A 21,522-nucleotide genomic window follows, 5' to 3' on the forward strand; every position below is an offset into this window, starting at 1 on the left:
TTTTTTTTTTTTTTTTTTTGGTGGACCCGGGTATTGAACTCAGGTCCTTGAGCTTGCCAGGCAAGCGCTTATTCTACTGAGCCATCTCCCAAGCCTCTAAAAATCTTTACAAAGAGAATTAATGAACAATTTATGAAATGATCTGACTTTTTTTTTCTTCAGTACTGGGAATCAAACTCAGGACCTTGTACTTGCCAGGCAGGCACTTATGCTGCTGAGCTGTCTCCCTGGATTTGATCTGACTTTTAAGATTAGAAATATTTCTTTATTATTACTAAAAAAAATAGGATCAAACTGGTATTTTTAATGGATGCATTTATAAATTCTTTTTTTTATATTTCTTTAGAGGAGGGTCTACAAGGTTTTCAGGGACTCACTACTTGATCGGACTTACAGTGATCCACCTATTTACAGCCTATAAATTCTTATTTTTGTATTTTAATTTTATCTACCATAGGTTAAACTAATACATTCTTATTTATAATGAATTAAAAACTAAGTTTCCAATGGTCCTGGTTTGACACAGCTAAGTAAGTTACCTATGAGAAGAGGTAAGAGAAGGTACCAACAGGGTTTGAAATTAAGTCAGTCTGAGCCAACACCCAAGCTCTTACAGGTGGCAGCTCTTGCAAACAGCAAGTAGTTAGCAGGTAAAAGAGGGGCCATCAACAGAGGCAGTCTACTTGACCACAGCAAAACACAAAGACCAAGGTGTGAAAAACTGTGTAATTTGGTTCAATATCAGGTGAGCTATCAGCATAGATTCTTTCATTCATTAGAGGAGGGTGTTCCCTAAAGGAGGGTACTGTATATGCTTCAGTTTTCTACTGTTAAAGGGATATAGTGAGAGCATCAAATGGTACACAGACAACACATTAAACAATGCTTAAGCCATAGTGTTAGCTCAATAAATGTTGGCTACTCCTCAGATACTTACTTTCCAGATGTCCTTCATGTTCCTAGCACCAGGGTGCAATGAGGCCTGATAAACACAGGTTGATTCTTTACTATCTCTGAGGGCACTAGCCTTGCACACATGGATCATGTGCTTAGAAGGAGATCATATGTTGGAGGGATTTCCCTGTTGCCAGCAGGGCTCCAAATCCCTCAGACAGACATTGCAATAGCTATTCCTTGCTAGACAGGGACAGTGTCCACTGAGAGAGATGGGCAAGAACAGGGTGACTTGGTCTCAGCATTTCAGGCACAGCAGAAGGTAAAGCAAAGATGAAGTCCTTAGTGAGAGATGGGGATCTAAGAATCAGGTAGATCATTAATGAACAGAACTAGGTACAAAGTCAGAATTACCCAGGGAGGTGCGGGAATAGGACGTTCCAGTGAGCATGACAAGAGTGCTGAGGGAGTAGGCTTTCAGCAACTCAGAACCCCGCGGAACTCAAAACCTTCCCTAGGGCAGAGCCTGCAGTTTTCTAAGAGTTAGGCCCTGTGGCTTAGCCTAATTAATCTCCTAAACTGGGTCATCTCTCTGGGTTGCACAACCAGCAGGAGCCTGGCAGCAAGGACCTGGTAAACACTGGCATCAATGAAAACAGGCTCTGGAAAGAATCTGGTTTCTTGTAAATGCTGAGAACAATCAGATTCCCTTCTGGGCCTTGTTTTTAAATCTGTTAAATCCTCAGATAATTTCACCAAGAGGGCAAATCAAAAGTTGGTTGAAATTTCTCCCTCACTTCTCAGAGGAAGAGGCAGATGAAGGCAAGGAAGAGGAAAGCCCTGTTCTCCACATCAGCAGGGCCACAGCACCTGCCCTTGCTCCTTGGTCATGAGTTTATCTGGTCAGTGAACAAAGGCAGGCCATGGCTGTTAAAAAATGAATGCTTCATGGGCATTTTAGGAGTTTTCATGGCCAGGAAAGAAAGCAAGACCTTCTGGGCCTAGACTGATATGTTTGCCAAGAGACTGCCCTTGCCTACTGGAGTCACGTGAAGCTGTGTGAGCTTCACCCACCATCCCCCCAGGAAGGCCCTGCGGTGAGAGAGGGAAAGCCTTCCTATGGCAGCACATGTGTGGGCCTTGCTGTTAACAAAGGGCAAGAGAGCATTCCTGAGTCATACCCTTGTGAAACCTGAGCTACAGCTTGATACATATTCCTAGCACTTGGTTCTGCCCCCGAGATGAAAACATTTAAGAAACTTCTGACCTTTCATTTAAAAATAATCATTAACTCTTTCAGGTCATAAAAGATATTACTTTAAAAAGAAGTTGATGCAGAAAATAGATCCCAAATAGCTATTTGAAAAGCTTTAATCTCTGCCAAAATACAAACAGAACAGGAACAAAAATAGGATCAGATTCCATGGATCATTAATCTGCACATTTGCTCCATGACCTGAGTTGATGGCAGGTATCTACAATCCAGTATTATTTACAAAGAAACGAAGCATAAAGAGATGAAGTGGCATGATAAACCTCACACCAGGCCTTCAGTGTAGCTGGGGAGAGGCTCATGATAGATTCTCTACCCAGAAGTCAGTGCTCTTTTACATCCAGAATGCATCGCTCTCTTTCTGCCTTCCACTGCACCCAGCTTCCCTCCTCCCTAGTCCATCTTCTTGACTCAGCAAAGAACCTTTCTTCTTTCTCATATCTCGAGGCCAATTGCCCATACCTTTGTACAAGCTGTAGATAAGCTTAAAAATGGATTGATTTCAAGGTAAGGGCGTCATCTTTCCCCCCTCTTAACCTCCTCATCTTTGTAAGGAAGAATTTCATAATTAGGTGTGAAAAACATAGATCTTCAGATCCAGGAGTGTTTTCTTATATTACTCTATCATGTAATATATTAAGTGTAAGTATAATAAAGATAGTTGGAATGAGATTAGCCAAATTGTGAAGGGCTACAGAAAAAGGAAAATGAGTGAAAGCAGGAAGTCCTCAGTCACCTTAAAAATCAAAGGAAATGAGTGGGAGACGAAGGGTTTGGGGAAGACAATCCAGTCTGTTCACAATTACTGGAATGCCCAGGGGTCCCTTCCAGGTTCTTGTTGTCCTCTTCAAAAAATTGAACAAGACACACAAAAAAATGGGAAGGATTTACATTTGTAAAAGGTATGAGAGTTATCAAAGGCATCAAAGGCAAGAAAAGGGAAAAAAAGCACTCTGCAAAAAGTGCTCCGCAGTCAGTGTAAGCTTATTAAAGTAGAAAAGCAAACTCATTCTCGACAGTGCAGCCAGTGAAAAGACCCACAGAATCCACAAGTTTAATGCCCACCATCTTTTATAACCCTATTCTGATGTCAGATCTAGGCCATCCTATCAAAATCCTGTTGGTGACAGAAAACTGTGACAGAAAAATGGAAGATAGCATTCTCCAATTGGTGTCAGGTACACACAAATGTGACCTATTCTACAATAACTCCATAGCTGGAGTTTGCCTTGCACAGATGTTTTAATGAGCAAATTATAACTAATATATGGACAAGGAAGTTAATATTTCCATGAGTCTGTAGGTTCAGCAAAAGCATTTCGAGCACCACTTTTTGGTTTCTTTATCTGCCTCCCCACACACACACTTCATGGATTAAATATTAGTCACCTTGCTTTACATTTGATATTGTCTGTGTATGGTTATAGAGTGGGTAATAGGGAGCAATTCTGAGCATTATTAACTGAACCTAATAGACTGTATATCTCTCAATGAGAAAGAAACTGCTAAAGCCAAATGCATCTCAAGACATGATTTTTCATGGGAGCGCAAAGAATCAATAATGTAATAATCATCTGCTTTTGGGGGACAATATAGCAATAACTTTTACAGACAGGGGAGTGAGACATGCAGGAACCATGTACTCTAAATTACCCCTTAGGTATTTTACAACAAGATCTCTCCTTCAAGACTCCAAACTCAGGGCTGGCCAGATAGCTCAGTGGATTAAAGTGCCTACTCAGGCAGACACAGGGACCAGGGCTCAGTCCCCAACCTGCCATGCTGGTCCTACCCCCAGGGGCACACTGAGACAGTGATTGAGACTAATCCCAGAGCTTGGGAGGCTGAAAACAGGAGAATCACTATGAGTAGGATCTGTGTAGTGACACCCTGTAGACCTCATACTAAATACTAAATAAATAAATAAATGAATAAATTAGGTCTCCAAACTCAAGTAATCCAGGGAACATTACTGAAATGTCAGCTCACATGAATAGGTTACATTGGAAATCCTGATAAAAATCCTTAAAATAACTATGCCTATCTTTCTATTTCAGAGGTGTGGCGAAATCTTGTTTGATAACCCTGATCAGAATGCCAAATGTGTTTGCATGCTAGGTAAGAAAACTTTTCATTTGGAATTCACTAAGTGTGTTGATGTCATAAGGAAGCTCTGATGTTCTGTGAGTTACTGTCTGTCTCTTGTTCCATTTCAGAGAGATTTAGAATTTATAAGCAGACCTAGCAGGTTTGTGGAATTGTTGATGATGAAAAAAAAAGGTTTTACCTTTTAGTAACTGTCAGTTTGGAGCATGTTTCTGAGCATTCTGAATTTTTTCTTTGATGATCAGCATAACATAGTACTGAGTGCTTTGTATTGAGGAATGTGAACTGCAATCAAAGGCAAGATGAATCATATTGTAACTCAGTCCGAGATAAGAGATAAATAAAATAGCATATTTACAAAAGCACAAACTACTCTTGACTTCCATGGCCCGGAAGAGATTTATGTTTGAACTAATCTGAAGTCAGCCTAACAATAACCCACAATGTGTTTGTAACACAATATCAATAATGTAATCATCATTTGCTTTTGGGGGACAATACAGCAATAACTTTTATAGACACCTTTAATGTACATTATTCTATTAGGAAATGAAGTTGGTATTATTTTTTCTTATTTCATAAGTCAGCAAGAAGTACAGAGGATGTGACAGATTTTACCTCAAAATGAGAAATAGTTCCAGTCATAACGAGAAGTTCCTAACTTATAAAATTTTAGTTTTGGATGCTTAGATATTCTGTAAGCTACAAAATATGTCCAATGGGCTTTGTATTTTTTATAGTACTAGAAACAAAATGTAGCAAAGGTAATAAAAAGATCATTCAGCTTTATTTTCATAAAATTTCACATTAATCTGCTTAAATCTTTTTTTTCATTGCAAGACTCTTTTTCTTTTTTAAATAGAATAAACAATAGTAAGAGAACAATAAGAAACAATGCAGCATTTCATGAAACAAATTAGTGGGAATTCAACAATCATTCTTATACTGCAAAATGTTGTCTTCAAATGAGTTGTTTAGATTACAAGCTACAGGCATGAAAAATTGATTTTTTTTCAAGTTATAAGATGAATTCACACACCTGTAATATTTAAACAACAAAACTGAACCAAAAAAAGGATACAAATGAATGACCATTTTGTATCTGTATATTCAAAATAGTTAGGATATACAGCTACATTCTCTTAATTCAATGAATAGAAAGATTTGTTCTAAAATGTTTGTAAACAGGATATCATGTCTGCATCTTGTACAATGAATAACCACTAAGAAAGCAATTGCAATGTGTTAATTATTGAAACTGTCCTACTAATTTGATTTGAAACTGTCTCATTGCTATCTGTTTCTCAATAAAATTATGGAAAAAAAGAAAAAAATATATAAAGTTATAAGAAATTAAATAGGAGAAGAAAACAATTTAAGTATTAACTGCTCCATCAATAGACCAGTAGAAATTTATCTGCTTAAATCTTAAATCATATTCATAAGCAAAGAACAATTCATTTTAGTTTCTATTAACTACTATACCATCTTGTATCTTGGCAACCTATTGGTAAGAAAACCCAAAAGTAGACAGCAAGATAAATAGCACCAAAGGAAGATCTTGTTTTTGTTTGTTTGTTCTATTTTAGTACAGGGCCTACAGGGTCTCACTATGTAGATCGGACTCGTAGTGAGGCACCTGTGTTCTGCCTCCCGAGAGCTGGGATTACAGGCACGTGCCACCACACCCAGTCTCAATCTCCCTCTCAGCATGCCCTGTGGTGGGGCTGGCACGGCAGGCCAGGAATTGAACCCCAGCCGCTGCATCTGCCTAAATGGGTGCTTTAATCTGCTGAGCTAGTTGGCCAGCCCTGATCTTGGTTATTTATAAATAAAGATAATCATATAACAAGTAATCAAAGGTTTCTCATAATTTAAAAACACATTTTTATACCATCCTAATATTATTTTCTTATACTGTTGTTTTAAACCTCTCTGTTACAGGTTTCACATATTTTTATTTTAGTTAAGATTGTGGCTATACAGACTGGGTGTGGTGGCAGGCGCCTGTAATCCTAGCTCTTGGGAGGCTGTAAACAGGTGGATCAGTATGAGTCCGATCTAGTAGTGAGACCCTGAACACTCTGTAGACCCTTCCCTAAAATTAAAAAAAAAAGATTGTGGCTATATAATAACACATTCACTGGAAAAATGAAGATTTTAGTGGAAGCATATAACCAATGAATACAACGGAGGATCTAGACACCCTTCCAAATACCCAAGATTCCATTCCTCCAACCATGAAAATTTCTCAAAAACTCTAACATTCTGTGATACTGAACATAGATAGATGGATAGATAGATAGATAAATAGATAGATAGATAGATAGATAGATAGATGGATGGATGGATGGATGGATGGATGGATGGATAGATAGATAGATAGATAGATAGATAGATAGATAGATAGATAGATAGATAGATGGATAGATAGATAGATAGATAGGCAGGTGAGTAGGTAGATAAAAATAAAAACAGAAAAAAATTTTTTGTCCGGCCATATGTCCTAATCATGGATTTTAGAAGCTGTTATTACCACTACCTCAGATCTCCTCATCAATTAATGCTTTGCAAAGCCAGATGGTGTTGGTGCTATTGTACTTACCTCACAAGTAAGAAAATTAAGGCAAATGATCTAGTACTACAGGTACTACAGGTACCTTAATACACTTAGTATATTATTTGACTGTAGTTTTCAACTATTCTATTAAATCAATTTCCATTTTCCATTGACTTTATATTACTTTTTCCTTGTCTTTTACACATGCACACATACATATACGTGAAAAAAGTATATAACCCGACATAAGATTGATACTGTTTCATAGAAATCTTTAATGACCTTTTAAATGGGTTCATCTAATATATTTTAATAGTCCTGCATAACTATAATTTTGAGAGCTCTTTATTCTTTATCCAGGACCATACAGCAATTTATCTTGCCTACTGAATTATGCTTTTTTATTTCCTATATGATACATCTGGAGGTATTAGAATATTTTGAGTTTGTATAACTAGGAAATATCTTACTTTTAATTTTCAAAGGTATGTTTGCTAAGTATAAAATTCAAAGAGGACAGATCTTTTTCCTTTCAGTCCTTTAATTAGTCTGGTTTCTTACATACTTGGTCTTTTTTCTTATGTGGAATAAGGTGTTATTTAATTTTGTTCTTCCACAGCTAACATTTTTTATGTATATGCTTTAATGATTTTTTCTTTACAATGTTTTGGACAATTTTATTTTTGTTTATCTTGGTATGATTTTATTCAAATTTCTTGTGCAAAAGGTTCATTTTTCTTGGAAATGTGGTGTTTTAAATTCAACTAAATGCAGAAATTTTAAATCTTTAAATATTTATTGCCTACCCCTTTCTACTTTGAGAATTCTAATTAGATGATTATAATTTTCTTGATTTTGACAAAGTGAATTATTATGACTGATCTGTAAATTATTTCTTCATTTTTACTTTGGATAATATTTATTATATTCATCTAAATTTGTAAATAATTCATTTACAATGTGCAATCTATTATTAATCTCATGCTATGTATTCATTTCAGAAATATTTCTCTAAGATTTACTCTGTCTCCATCTTATATCTTTCACATTTCAATATTTGTCTATAATTTTTAATATGATATGTAATTATCAATTTTCAATAAAGCAAAAAAAGAGAGAAAATATTTTAACCCATGATGATTTTAAAGGCAAGAGCACATCATCAATTGGGACTGAACCTCAGTCTTGAGTCATACCTAAGTTGTTTCATCTGTTAATTGTTAGGAGGATAGCAGTAGACTGTCTACCACTGCCTATAGGCTAGGCTTCACATAAAATAAGATTAATCCTCTTTCCATTTCTTCTAAATCATATAGTGTGGTGCATACAACTGCCAGAAAGCATTCTTAACTATCAAATATTGCCTTACTGTACTTGATAAATTGCACAAAGTTTCAGAATCAGAAATATATTTATGTAATTCACTTGTAGATTACTACTACAATCATCCAATTAATTGAGCACTCAGTGTGACAGGTGACATCTAGCCTCAGGATCTTACATCATTTGGTCATTTAGTGTAAGTAAATTAAAAGATACTTTATCTTTCAAAATATAGATACTCATGAAAGTTCAGTTTATTAATTAGGCAGTGTAACAGTTCATTAAGTATTAGTTATTAATCTTGTAAATTTCACTAATTTGTTGGATTTTTTATTTGCTTAGTGATATAAATAATATAAATAATAATATAAATCAATAATACAAAGAATTAATGACAATATGTGGTCTTATTAATTTGAGGACACAAAAGAAGAACATTTTTACATTTAAATACCATCTTTTTACTATCTATCATGTAATACTGAGTGAAGATAATATTATAGTTGGTGACATTGAGTTTCTCACTTAGTGAAAATTGTACCCTTAAGGAGATTATATCTATGAAGGCTTAGACTTTCCCTATTTTTTAAGACTGTTAAACTCTAATTCAAACACTTATAAGGTCCTTTGAAATCTTAGATGAAAAAAGAACCAAGTGAAATTATCGTGAGTGTCAGTACACACAGACGAACCTGCGATTAGCATGCATGTTCCCTAGGCCTCCAGCTTCACATTAATACAGTGCAAGATGAAAAGGAAAAAAAGGAAAGCCAAACGCCTTACTCATTTAAAATAAACAGGAGGAAGTCAAGGAATGAATACATAAGTCACTAAAACTGAGATCATATCTTGCATTTCTTCAAGAAAGAACCTCAGTATTAACACAAGAAAGTGTCTCTTCTCTATTGCCAAAGGTAGTAATTAGTTTGGTGGAGAAAACTTTGATGCTGCCTTTATGAATTCCTGAAGCATTTACTGAAAAAATATGTTATCTCCAACAACAGAAGATAAGGAGTTTGATATTTTATGAAACTATTAGGTTTCACCAGTATTAACAACTGTGAATATATTTTATATTTCTGTAGGTAATTTCAGAACTTTTTAAATGAATAAGTCAAAAAAGTTTGTGATAAAACCAAACATTTAAAGTCTGTATTTCCAAAACTTTAGCCTTGGTCATCACCATAGCCCAATGCTGAGATCCAATCTGAGATATCCACATCTTGACGGGTTCCATGGTTCCTCCATCTCTGCCCATCCCACTACCCGCTTGGGGTGCCTGCCTCCCTGAATCATGCCTGTGTTCTAGTTGTAGCACAGCCAAGCTAGAATATGGACTAGAGTCACTAGCCAGGAACACAGATGCAGATTTCTACTCTCTCTACCACTACTGAACCCTCAGTTTACTCTGAAAAAATATAGTTTTCATGTTTTGAGGTATCTGCATCACTAACTTTCATGAATAAATCATCCTTACCAAAAATTATGCTTCCAACTTATTACCTTAAGTGACACATAAGTGTAAAATTCTGCTTAAGTTACTCTGAAGCACTGCATTCAATGCAGTTTTAAATGGGAACAAATCGTTGTCATGGACAATTCTTGTAAGGAGTCATGCAGAGCTTTAGAAGAATGCTTTGTGTTGAATGGGAAGGTACACAGGGTGCAGTGTCATTTGCAGAACTGGTTACACTGAGTATCACTGCTCCTTCCTTTAAATTGCTCCGATCAGGCAAATGTGGATGATAAAGTGAAGCACAAAATTGTACTGAAGTGCTGCCTTCTGCCTCTCTTTAGGCTCAGGTCAACAGGTGCAGAACGCCCATCTTTTCCTAGCATCCCACCCCACTCCCTTTTAAAATTTAGTCACAAGATTCCTCTTGAGTTCAAATTGGCCTTGGTTTATAACGTTGTATCAAGAGTCAACAACCATATATCAAGACTCGGACCTCACATAGATCTAATGCTCGGATATGAAAGGAAAGGAGAAGAGGACGACAAATTATCTCTTATGGTGCCTCATTATCTCCCGATGCATGAACTGTGGCAAATTACTGACAAAATTTGCTCTTTGAAAGTACAAAGAAAACTGTTAGGTACAAAAAAATGAAAGGCATAAAGAAATTATCTAAAATGATTCATGTTGACTTGCTTCTTAGTTCATTTGTTAACCTTGCTCTGTGAAATAATAAATCTGGGGAAAAGAAATTTTCAAAGAATTGTAGATCAGACTGGTTGCTTCTCTCTCCTCCTCCTTTGCCCATATTCATGAGTAGGATTCTCTCAAACAGAAAGCCTTAACTTCTAAATTATTGTATTTTATAATATATCTTTATTTTCATTTACCTATAACATCTACATATGTATATTTATGTCAGCTATTTATATATTTTATGATATAAAGTGTTATGCTTTTGTCCGTCCTCTTCATCAAGGTGTATTTTCTCTGATTTCAAGTGTTCTGAGACTCTGCTGCTGTTTCGTGGCTGATTCTGTCCATGCAGACAAGAGGCATGGTTATTTGGATGTGCAATAAGAATTGATTTCCCATGTGTCTTAGATGTAGGGAGATGCATCCGTCAGCTTTCTTGTCACTGAGACATAATACCCAGTATTGACGACTTAAAGGAGGAGAAATTTCATTTGCTCAGGGTTTCAGTCCACAGTCATCACAGGCAGAGACATCATAGCAGAGAGAAACAAAGCTGTCTTAGTTCATGATGGCAGGGAGATAGAGCACGGGAAATGTGCCAGACAGGAAAAGGCAAGGGATCAGATACAGACCTCCAAGGCCACGCCCCACCCACAACTGCGCTCCACCAGCTCTCCAGCTTGATCCCAAAGCCAATAAAGTTGACATTACCCCTGAACCACAGCAAGGTGCTCCTATTAGCCAAAATTCTGGTTGAAGTTTACTATAAATCACTGAACTAGCTTGTTAATTTTCAGCATTAGATAATACCACAAAATCAATATCTTATTAACATTCAATTCAAACACACAAGGTCTTGCCTTCTACTGTTAGCTCTGAAAACTTGAATGTGTATTTGTAGAAATTGCTTCATCTTTTTCAATCCCCTGCTCTGCCAGAAAAAAAAAAGAAAAATTTCTTCATCTCTTAAAGCTCCCATTCATGGATTTCATGAAAAGAAGAAATAAAATATTGGTCCTTTGTACCCCTGAGGTTTTTCCAGTGATAGAATGAGACCTCCTGTGAGGAGATCTGTATTATGATGTCCACCCTAAATATTATTATTGCATCAGGAAGTTTCTAGATAAATTATGAACAACAAAAATGTAAACATTGATAGAAACTATTAAAAATAAATTATTGGAGCCAGGGATATAGCTCAGTGGCATAAGAGCTTGCCTGGCAAGCACAAGACCTGGAGTTCAATCCCTGGTACCACAGAAAAAAAAAAAGAAAAAGAAAGAGAAAAAAGTTTTTAAAAATAAAAACAGAGGCCGGGGAGATAGCTCAGTAGAATAGGTGCTTGCCTGGCAAGCACAAGGGCCTGAGTTCAATCCCCGGTTCTGCAAATAAATAAATAAATAAATAAATAAATAAATAAACAAATTGTTGGTTAATAACATTGAGGAAGTTTTGAAAAGCAAATAAAAAGTAAAACATTATATAAATGTAAGGCCATTTTGCAAAATATTAAATATGTTCTTCCACATTGCGTGGTAACCTAAAGGTGTAACTGAGCATTTATTCAATGGTCATTAACTGGCTTACACCCAGCAGCTTCCATCTGTTGGGTGATGCACATTGGGAACACAAACAACAGTGGGAACAGATCCTGCCCCCAGAAGGTTTCTAATCCAGTGAGAATCAATTCTTGAACTTGATATTTGTCACACGAGCTTGAGAGTGAGAGGTACAAAAGTGAAAATAAAGTGTGTTGGCCGGAGGGATGTGAAGGCATCCACATTTAAATAGGAAAGCAGAGCAGGTGAAGGCTTTCTAGGCAATGCAAGATCCCTGCCCAAAGCCCTAAAACAGGAAGTCCAGGAGTTTCAGGCCACAAAGAGCTTGAACATATACACTGGAAAGGAATCTGAGACCAGAGTACAGACAGTTTAACTGTTCCCATTCATCCAAAAAGGATCGAAGTCCCAGCTAAAGAGTTCTGATCCCTTGTATTTAGTTAGTTGGCGAGCATTTTTCTTTAGTCATAGAGTGTTAACAGAATACTCTCTAAACTCACACCTACTGGATAGTGTTAAATACAACTATTCACTAGATACTTGTGAAATGAGCTAATTTAAATGCAATATATATTTGACTCTTAAGATCTGATTTTTTTTTTTTTTTTGTACCAGGGATCAAGCTCATGACCTTGTGCTTATCAGACAAGTGCTTATGCCTCTGAGCTACATCCCTGGCCCTGAAGATCTGATTTCTAGGTTTAATTTTTTAAAAAATATATATATATTGTTTTTGTTTTCCCATTGGTATCAAAACCACAGTATGGGGGCCAGGAAGATAGCTCAGTTGAGTAAGTGCTTGCCTGGCAAGTGCAAGGGCCTAAGTTCAATTCCTGGTTCAAAAAAAAAAGAAAGAAAGAAAGAAAGAAAGAAAGAAAGAAAGAAAGAAAGAGAGAGAGAGAGAAAGAAAGAAAGAGAGAGAGAGAGAGAGAAAAGAAAAAATACAGTATCTTAATTAAGAGATAAAATAGTATTTTCATTTTTCATAATGTAGAAAAAGTGACACATATTCACTTTAACACTGGCATCAGCTGAGATTTTTATATATGGACCCTTTTGAAGCCTATAAATTCTTTCTCAGATATATAATCTATTTTAAGTCAAAATCAGATCTCTAATCAAGGTAGCCACTTGGCATATTAAAAATAACAGAAGGTTTGGCCAGATAGCTCAGCACACTAATGTGCCTGCTTAGGCAGAGTACAGCGGCTAGGGTTCAATTCCCCAGCCAGAATTTGATCCCAGGCATGCTGTGCCAGCTCCACCCCCGGGTGCACTCAGATGGCGATTCAAACTGGGCGTGGTGGTGCACACCTGTAATCTCAGCACTGGGGAGGCTGAAAACAGGAGGATCAGTATGAGTCAGATCCATGTAGTGAGACCCTGTTGACCTTGTACCAAGTACATTTTTAAAAAATAATCTAAAGGCCTAGTACCATCAAGTAACTGTGGTCATGGATGGACACGTCACTTAAAGGTTATAGACTTTAGACTTTTAAAAAATTGAGTGTCTGGAAGACTGCAATATGCAATGTATTAATTACTGAAACTGTGCTAGTAATTGGTTTTGAAACTGTCTCATTGCTATTTGTTTCTCAATAAAATTATTTTTAAAAATTGAGTTATAAGTAATAATAGCAATGTCATTTTCTACCTTATTAGATCTCTTAAGGATAAAATAACAATAAATATTAAAAGATTTTGTAAACTTCCTATAGAAGTATTACTAATATAATTTTTCTAACACTAAGAATGTGTCCTAAGTCTTTGCATTTCATTTTATATTAGCTGAAGTATTATTGATATACAATTCATGGTTTTGGTACATTTTGAATATCAAAATTTCTCAATTTATTCAAATAAGCAGATATTTTTCATTGCATGTTACCATTTAGAAGTCAGAAATAGTATTAAAAATATTAATAGAAATCTAGAAATAATAAATTAAAATAACACTTAAAATAATTACCATAGGGCCATGCGTTATGGTGTATACCTTTAATCCCAGCACTCTGAAGGTTGAGGCAGGAGGATCATGAATTTGAGGCTATCCTGAGCTACCTAGTCTGTTCCTGACCAGCCTGAACTACATAGTGAGACCCTGTCTCAAAAAAAGAGACAATTTCTCAAATTTACTATAATATAAAAAAGAAATAGTCCCATAGATTATTAAAGACAGATTATTCTAAGTGCTAATTTTTGTGCACTTGACTTAAAAATTTCTACTCAAGATCTTTAGACAAAAGCTTTCAAGTTGCTAAGTTTTGATTTATGGAGCTTAGAAGCCTTCCTGAGTTTTAATCTTAACTGCCACAAGCACGTCAATCCTTTCACTTGGATACATTAATTCACTCCTGCTTTATGCAAGCTCAAATAATAAAATTCCTGGACGTATTTTCTAGCTCTGCAAAAAGAGCAAATGGAAGCTGGTATTCCCAAGGGAAAGTAGTGGCAAGATCATCCCAATCCCTCCCCCAGGGCCCCATTTTCATTGCACTTTTCGCCAAATGACATATTTTACACTCATCTGTTTGTTTGTCGCTGTCCCCTAGCCTCACCTGCTGGCACACTCACTCACACACAAAGAGTATAAACATCATAAAACTAGGGATTTAGTTTTGTTCTCTACAGAATATCCACCCTCTGGATTATCTAGCTTCCCACAATATATGTTGACTGAATACAGACTGACGCATATGTGAGGACAGTACAGTTGCTTCCAGGTCTTTCCTCAAATGTGCTGAAGACAGGTCAGTACAAGACCCAGAACCCTCTGTAAGCACAGTCCACGCAATGGGTCAGCTCCTATCTGAGCTCTTGGAATTGGCAGCTTCCTAAACATATTGCTCTGTGTTCCTGGATAAGAAGTAGGTAGTTCTCTGAAGACAGTCAACTCAAGCCTATCCTAAGAGAAAAGAGATTAGCAATTATTTGCCAAGTGTCAGCACATGCCCAACTCGCTGCTAGGAGTGCTCTGAAAGTGGATACAAGTGAACAAGGCAGAATCCCTATTGCCACAGAGTTTATCCTTGGGCTGATGGAACACTGTGTTCAGAAAACAGAAAGGAGGCCCATTATTGATGCGGTCTATGTTTATGGAAATGTACAGAAAGCTGTTTCAGACTGAGGCTGATGGCTTTAAAGGCTTCTACATAATCCTGCTGCCTTTAAAATTTTTTTATTTGGAAATCAATATTGCTTTACATAAGGAAACAAGTTTCACTGTTGCTTTCCATGGAATGCCGCTGCATTTCCAAGGCAACAAAACCTCGCACTTTTGAATGCAGCTGGGATCCAGGGCTCAGACAAGAGCTGGCTGCAGAATAACAATGCAGCAAAGGCCGATTATTAAGATGGAAGTTATCAAACCTCAGAGTGACAGACATATCCATCTCATATTCTATTCCCTTTATTTTCTGTCTGACAATAAAGAAAAGGCCATTCAGTGAAACCTATCATCCTTCACACAAAGCTACACTTACGAAATATGTGCAATCAGTAAACATCACTAGCACACTCAGTGCAGCAGTGCTGGAATGCAACGACACTGTGCTTCTACCTTCTGCTCTCAGAAAGCTCCCAGACTCATGGGATGTGGACTGCTACACAAACAACAGCAACACGGCGTGAGAAGTCATAAGAATGGGCCTGGGTCTTATGGGAAGAGGAAGGTTGGAAGGGTGTCTGCAGGGGGCTCTGTGCAAGAGGTGGGAAGGACCTGAGTGCCAAAATGAGCGGCAGACAGCCTCAGGACACTGGGCAGGGAGACTGTTGGAAAGGCAGCAGCATTTCTAGGCAGGAAATGCAACTGGTACAGGCAAATTACTGTGAGCGATTAGAGCAACGGTGAGAAGGCCGCTATGCTTGGAGAATAGAATAAAAGAAGTTGTAAGTTAACAGTGTGGAGAGGAGGGTAGGAACAGTTCTGAAGGGCCTTACGACAGGACAAAATCACCGTTTCAGAGTGATTAAGCAGAAGAGCTGTCAGGAGAGATGTGCAGGTTGTCTAGAGTAGAGAATGCCTAGGATAGAGAGAGAGCAATTTAGGAAATAACAGCAATTATCAGATGAGAAATGAGGAGTGCTGCCTGAACTGAGGCAATATCAGGAAGGATAGAAAGCACAAGATGAGATTTTGCAAGGGAATGATAGAATGAGTGTGGACTGAACACAGGCAATGCTACGAAATAGAGGTAATGCCCCCTACCACCACCAATGCAGAATACAGAAGAAGCAGTTTTGTATTTGGGCAAATGAGGTGGTGAGTTTAAGGAAGGAAACTTGAAGTGCTCAGGAAAGTCCTAGGTGAGGGGAACTCTGGCTGAGATGAGAGATGCAAAGTGAGTGGCTACGGCAACATATTGGGGATGAGCTCACCCAGGGCATGGTGAAGAGAGTGACATAAGGCGCACCTTAGAAAGTCTCACCTCAAAAGTTTGGTCAGGTAAAATGAAATCTGTAGAAGGCTAAACAGGTAGGAGCCTCCGAATGAGTAGATAGAGAGATGAGAAATCAGGAAAGAATGCTGCAGTAGCCATCGCAGCCAAGAGGGGAGTTTCCGAAGGAAAGGCATGGTGATGAGTAAACCGCTGTGGAGGTCAAGTGAGATTAAGGCCAAAAGGTGTCTACTGATCTTAGCAGCCTGAAAGTGACATCAGCCTGGTATGATTTGTGTCTAGTTGTGCCCCCAAAGCCTTATGTAGTCATGCAATGGACTTCTAGAATTTGTGATTAACTCACAATCCACTGAGATTATGGGTGTGAGTGCTGATGGGATTATGGGCATGAGTACTGCACCCAGACTGGGGCGGATAGCCTGAATGCAACCTAAGGGAGGCAGGCTTGCTCTCTGTTGCCATTTTGCTCTCTGCTCTTTGCTGCCACCATGAAAGGATGCTCTCTGCCTTGTGCCGCTTTGCCTTGGAGACAACCGAATATGGACTGAAACCTCCACTAACTGTGAGCTAAATAAATCTTTCCCTCCTTCATTTTGAGTGTCGGGCATTTGTCCCAGCAATGAGAGAAGAGTAACTGAGGCACAGCCAGAGTATAATTAGCACAAGGGCAGAGAGGGGACAAGGATCTAAAGTCAGTGGCAGAGAAGGCTGAGGAGGGCGCTCTTCCATCAAGGAACTTGTCTGAGAAGGAAAGGTGGGGCCTAGAAAAGCACTGTCAGTCTGGGTCAGCAATGTTCTCTTGGGTGGTGTATGTGTCAGTGAGGACAGAGAGTGGAGGAAGTAGCTAAGGTTTTTCAAAAGAGAAAGAAGCAATAGTGAGCCTTCAACCCACCTGTGACAAATAAGGTGGTGTCAAGATGGAGCGGGAAGAAGAGGACAGAGACATCCTCTGGGTCAGGGTGGGCACTGACTGGCGGGAGACACTGATGTGCAATCTAATCATGTTTTGAGAAGCATGATACTCTGAGTAAGGAGAGGAGTGGGTGAGGGCATAAAGTTAATTTGAAACTAAGATTATGTGAAATGTAAACAACTAACTAGAGTGGCATAAGAGAAAGAGAAAGAGAGAGAGAGACAGAGACAGAGACAGAGACAGAGACAGAGAAAGAGACAGAGAGAGACAGAGACAAACAGAGAAAAAGAGTCAGAAAGAGAACCTTGCTGAGGTTAGCAACTATGAATCAACATTTCAAGGCCTGTTCATATCTCTATATCTATATCTATATCTATATCTATATCTATATCTATATCTATATCTATATATATTTAAAATCTTTTATTTATTTATTTGGTAAAGGGTCTCGCTATGCAGCTCAGACTTATAGTGATCCCCTTGACTCAAGACTCCCCAGTGCTGGGAGTGTAAGGTGTGCTCCACCACTCCTGGTTTTGGTGACATGTCCTGGGTTCCTAGGCTAGCAAGGCATGTGGTAGTTGGGGTCAAACCTGGGTCCTTGCACTTGCCAGGCAGGTACTTAGATGGCTGAGCTACCTCCCCAGCTTCAAGGTCCTTTCTTTCTTTCTCTCTCTCTCTCTTTCTTTCTTTCTTTCTTACTTTCTTTCTTTCTTTCTTTCTTTCTTTCTTTCTACCTGCTTTTCTTTCTTTCTTTCTTCCTTCCTTCCTTCCTTCCTTCCTTCCTCTCTTTCTTTCTTATTTAGGATAGGGTCTACAGGGTCTTACTACACAGATCTGACCCATAGTGATTCTCCTGTCTTCAGCCTCCCAAGCTCTGGGATTACAGGCACACACCACAACACCCAGGCTCAATCGCCATCTCAGCATGCCTCATGGGCAGGGCTGGCACGCCAGGCAAGAGATTGAACCCTGGCTGCTGCACTCTAGTCTGCTGAGCTATCAGGCCTGCCCAAGGCCCATTCTTTAAAATTAAAAATCCAAGAAACTCTAAGCTATGAATATTTCCCAACACACGTTTCAGAGGAGTAACTGTTCTGTGTTCACAAAAACCCTCCCCTTCTCTTTTCTCCTTAATGATGTTCCTTCTTCCCTTTCCACTTTGTGCTCCTTCTCCCCTTTCTCTGCTCCTGCTCCTTGATCCTAACTCACAAACTCCTCTCTTCCATCCTGTACATATTGGGTGAGTGTTCTTCTATTTCTCCTTCTCACCTGCAGATTTCAGGGGAGTCTTTATGTTATCTGTCTTTCTAATCCTAACATAGCCTAAATGAAGCAGAGAACCTCCTAGTCAAGGTTGAAGGACGGGGTAAGGTTATGTGTATTCACACTTCACCTGCTCCCATTGCTCAGCAGGGCCTTTAGGAGACTTCCAACCTCTCTTACTTCGGTGTCACCGTTCCAACCTGTGTGACACTACATGAACTCTGGAAAGGCCACCTTCTTCAGAACCTGGCTCACCTCAGCCATTCACATCAGAGCTTCCTCTTCCTTCTCGGCCCCTCCCCTGGTTCACTTCCTCCTGTACTGGCTCTGAAGCCTCTCTGAGGCCTCATGCTCTCAGGATGAGGCTTCCCAGGGAGCTTTGCATACACCACTGTTTTCCTTGTCTCACTATTTCATTTTTATTTATGACCACAAAATATGACTTTTTTAATTTTTAAAGAGAATAAAAGATTAAAAATGATACAGGATTTCACTAAACAAAATTATAAGAATCCAACAATGGTGTTAGATTGCATATTGTTGTCTCAAATTAGTTGCTCAGATTACCAGATACAAGGATGCAAAATTGGTCAAAAATTATAAAAAATTAAAAACTAGAGAGAAAAAAAATTTAAGCATTAACTGCTCCTTTCAATGAACCACGAGAAATCAGCAGTACAATTATGTCATATATAGATATAGATATAGATATAGATATAGATATAGATATAGATATAGATATAGATATAGATATAGATAGATATTTCTTTTTCATTTCCCTCTTTCTATTCTCCTTTCCCTCATTCCAGTTCCTCCTTCCCTTTGGAACAGTTTCTTTCCCTTTCACAGTATGTATTATACTTTTCAGCTTTTGTTTACTCTGTCATTTTCTTACACTAGCAAGACAGTACAATATTTATGCATGAGGATCTAATTTATTTCACTTATGAGTATAGTCTCTAGTTGCATCTATTTACCTATAAAATCCTCATTATAACTGAGTAATACTCCATTGTATAAAAGTTTCTGCACACCAGAAGAAATCACCAACAGAGTAAGAAGAAAACCCATGAACTGGGAAAAAATTTTAGCCAGCTGTCCCTCAAACAAAGGACCTCTATCTAGAGCATACAAAGAATTTTTAAAATCGGGCCCCCAAAATTCAAATGCCCAATTAAAAAAATGGCCTTCTGAGATGAACATACACTTATTAGATGAAGAAATACAAATGGCAAATAAATATATGAAAAAATATTCCACATCTCTGGTCATTCAAGAAATGCAAATTAAAACAACACTGAGATGAAATCTCACCCCAGAAAGAAGAGCTGTCATCAAGAAGTCAACCAATAGAAAATTCTGGAGGGGCTGTGCGAGAAAAGAAACCCTCTGTTGGTGGGAGTGCAGACTGGTACAACCACTATGGAAATCAGTGTGGAGGACCCTCAAAACACTAGGATTAGAGATCTCATTTGACCCATCATTCTCCTCTTGGGTATTTTTCCAGAAGAACTGAAAAAACATCATACCACAGTGATATATGTGCACCCGTGTTTATAGCAGTGTTCTCTGTCCTAGTCAGATCTCGGAAACACCCAGATCCCCATCAACTGAGGAATACATAACATTACAACTTTTTATTGAGAGATCTGATTATATTTCTCTGTATATTTCTACCTCTTAAATTCTTCATATAGGCTGTCTACATAGGGTGGCTTAAGAGGTACCACCCTGTGGTTATCAAACTATCTGCTTTAACAACTATAAATATATGGCTTTCTAACATTCATAGATTATAAACAGTCACAAAATATAGACATTTTCAAAGAAAAAATATATAATAAAATATACAAGAATAGAATTTTAGACTATTAAAAATGAATATGTGTTGCCATGATAGCAATTGCCATCTTTGCTATATTTAAATGCCAGAACATTAAACATTTTCAGCATATGCTTCTAACAAAAGAGAATCTAAACATTTCTTTGTCAAACCCACAATACCAAAAGATAGTTTATTAAATTACAAGATCTGTTCCAAAGAAGTAGCTAGCAAGTGGTATAGAAGCTCGGATATCGTAATACCAAAAGTTTCACATATCACTGATTCGTTCAGGCTTTCAGTAACTGTTATTTTTATTACAAGAATCTTGAAGGCAGATCTGAAACTATATTTATAATGACTTATGGATTTCTTTTGTCAAATTTTAAGTAGTCAATCACGTATTAGCTTAATACATTTGAGCTTCAGGCAGCATTTTTAAAAATTCTATGACTCATGATTTAATAAAATGGTCAACATTAGGAAACATTGCAAATTGGTCATTTTATCTTCATCCAAATTCTAGATTCTGGGGATTCTATTCCTACGTGCCACAATAGAAAATTGAAAGTTTCATTCCAAAAGATGCCCTCACATTTGTGAATGTAGCCATGTATTGCTTCAAAACAAGAATGAATTCTGAGAGGTGCGTCGTTCATTTATTTTGTCAGTGATCAACATCATCGAGTATACTTACATAGCCCACACAGGACAGCCATCGACAGGCCTAGGTCATGTGCAGCCTATTTCTCTGGCTACTCACTAGCACAGCATGGTATGTACTGAGAGATACAAGTGATGGTAACACAATGACTTTTATGCATCTAAACATACCTAGCTGGGCCAGCTCAGTAGAATAAGCATTTGCCTGGCAAGCACAGAGTCCTGAGTTCAATCCCCTGTACTGAAAAAAAAACCTACACTAAGAAATGGCACAGAAAAAGTACTAAGCAATAGGAATTTCTCGACTCCATTATAGTAACATGGAACCATGATCATATGTTCACATAATATGTTCACATGGTCACATACATGTTGCCCATAACTAATTTAAACATCTATATGCAGAGAATAACTGTAATAATGCCAGAAAAGTCTGTGGAGTACATAATTCCATGAGGTTGATGAAAAAAGTACCCTTTTGTGATAATCATATCAGAGGTTTTGGAATATAGAAATACATTTAAAGAGTTACCATGTCAAACTGCTTTCTAAAATTTTTATTATAATGCCAAAAAACTGCATTGCACTATTTTG

General features: G+C 37.8%; 1 protein-coding gene across 1 annotated transcript in view; it reads left to right on the forward strand.

Annotated features, from left to right (window-relative positions):
• The window catches only part of Pde7b (phosphodiesterase 7B), a 346,847-nt gene that overhangs the window by 105,167 nt on the left and 220,158 nt on the right, over positions 1 to 21,522 (forward strand). The window contains exon 2 of the mRNA XM_012514082.2: positions 4,225 to 4,285. Within this exon, the coding sequence (XP_012369536.1) occupies positions 4,225 to 4,285 (61 nt within the window). The remainder of the gene's footprint in view (positions 1 to 4,224; positions 4,286 to 21,522) is intronic.

The sequence above is a fragment of the Octodon degus genome, unplaced genomic scaffold (assembly GCF_000260255.1).
Source record: "Octodon degus isolate 3935 unplaced genomic scaffold, OctDeg1.0 scaffold00024, whole genome shotgun sequence".
NCBI classification, from domain to species: Eukaryota; Metazoa; Chordata; class Mammalia; order Rodentia; family Octodontidae; genus Octodon; species Octodon degus.